Consider the following 920-nt stretch of genomic DNA (forward strand, 5'->3'; position numbering starts at 1 on the left):
CGCCCGCCCACGCGCCCCTGGCTCAGCGCCCCAGCCACGGCTCCCGCTCCCCGGTGCTCCTGGGCTTTGTCCCCAGCAGGAGGGACGCCCAGCAGAGCTACTCTGCCAACCCCTCCTCCTACAGCTCTGGCCACCACGGCGTCGGCGTGGAGGAGGACGTGCATTTCAACCCTGATGGTGAGCGGCCACAGCCCTTGCGATGGCCCAGCGGGGACAATGACCCCACGGGGTGATGACCCAATGGGGACAGTGACCGAGCAGGGATGGCTCGTGGCGGGTGGCTCCCTAAAAATGGCCCCTGGCTGTGAGTTCACCCCTTCCCAAGCAGCTGGTGCTGGAGGAGGGTGGGTTGGAGCTGCTCCTGCAAAGCTGTTGCCTTCCAGCGCCTCCTCTCAGCCCAGTCCCGCTGCCAAGGGGCTGCTGCGGCCACACAGCCCTGCCCGCCGGGCTTGCCGTGGGAAAAGGCGGGAGGCTTGGAGCACGGTAGGGGGTGGGATGCTCAGGGGACAGGTCCCAGCACGAGGCCAGGACTGGCCTTGCCGCCCTCCCCGCCACCCAGCCAGCTGTGGAGTCGCTGTGGCACGTGCCCGGGGGAGCAGAGCCCCGTCCTCAGCCAACTGTCTCCCAAAAATACCCTCAGGAATTTGATCTCCTGCCCTCTGTCAGATCTGCCTGAAATCGGGGAACAGGTTCCAAACCTTCCACCACCACTCTGCATCCCGGGTGACTCCCTTGGGAACCGCCACTGCCAGCTGGCTCGTGGTGTTTTTGGGGCCAAGAAGGCAAGGCACCCACCCACCATGAGGGGTGGCTTTGTCACCGCATCCCCAACCTTTTCCCTTTGTCCCCAGTGTTCACCTACAGCGCAGCCAGCAAGGAGACGTGTGCCCAGCACCACGGGCGCTGCTCCCCTCACCCCT

The 920-nt window shown here is 65.9% G+C and overlaps 1 protein-coding gene across 1 annotated transcript in view; it reads left to right on the forward strand.

Annotated features, from left to right (window-relative positions):
- NID2 (nidogen 2) overlaps positions 1-920 on the forward strand; it is a gene marked incomplete at its 5' end in the record, with an annotated part of 15,271 nt that overhangs the window by 4,772 nt on the left and 9,579 nt on the right. Inside the window, 2 exons of the mRNA XM_017738804.1 lie at positions 3-177; positions 852-913. Coding sequence (XP_017594293.1) covers positions 3-177; positions 852-913 — 237 coding nt within the window. The remainder of the gene's footprint in view (positions 1-2; positions 178-851; positions 914-920) is intronic.

Source organism: Corvus brachyrhynchos, unplaced genomic scaffold, assembly GCF_000691975.1.
Source record: "Corvus brachyrhynchos isolate BGI_N302 unplaced genomic scaffold, ASM69197v1 scaffold245, whole genome shotgun sequence".
NCBI lineage: Eukaryota > Metazoa > Chordata > Aves > Passeriformes > Corvidae > Corvus > Corvus brachyrhynchos.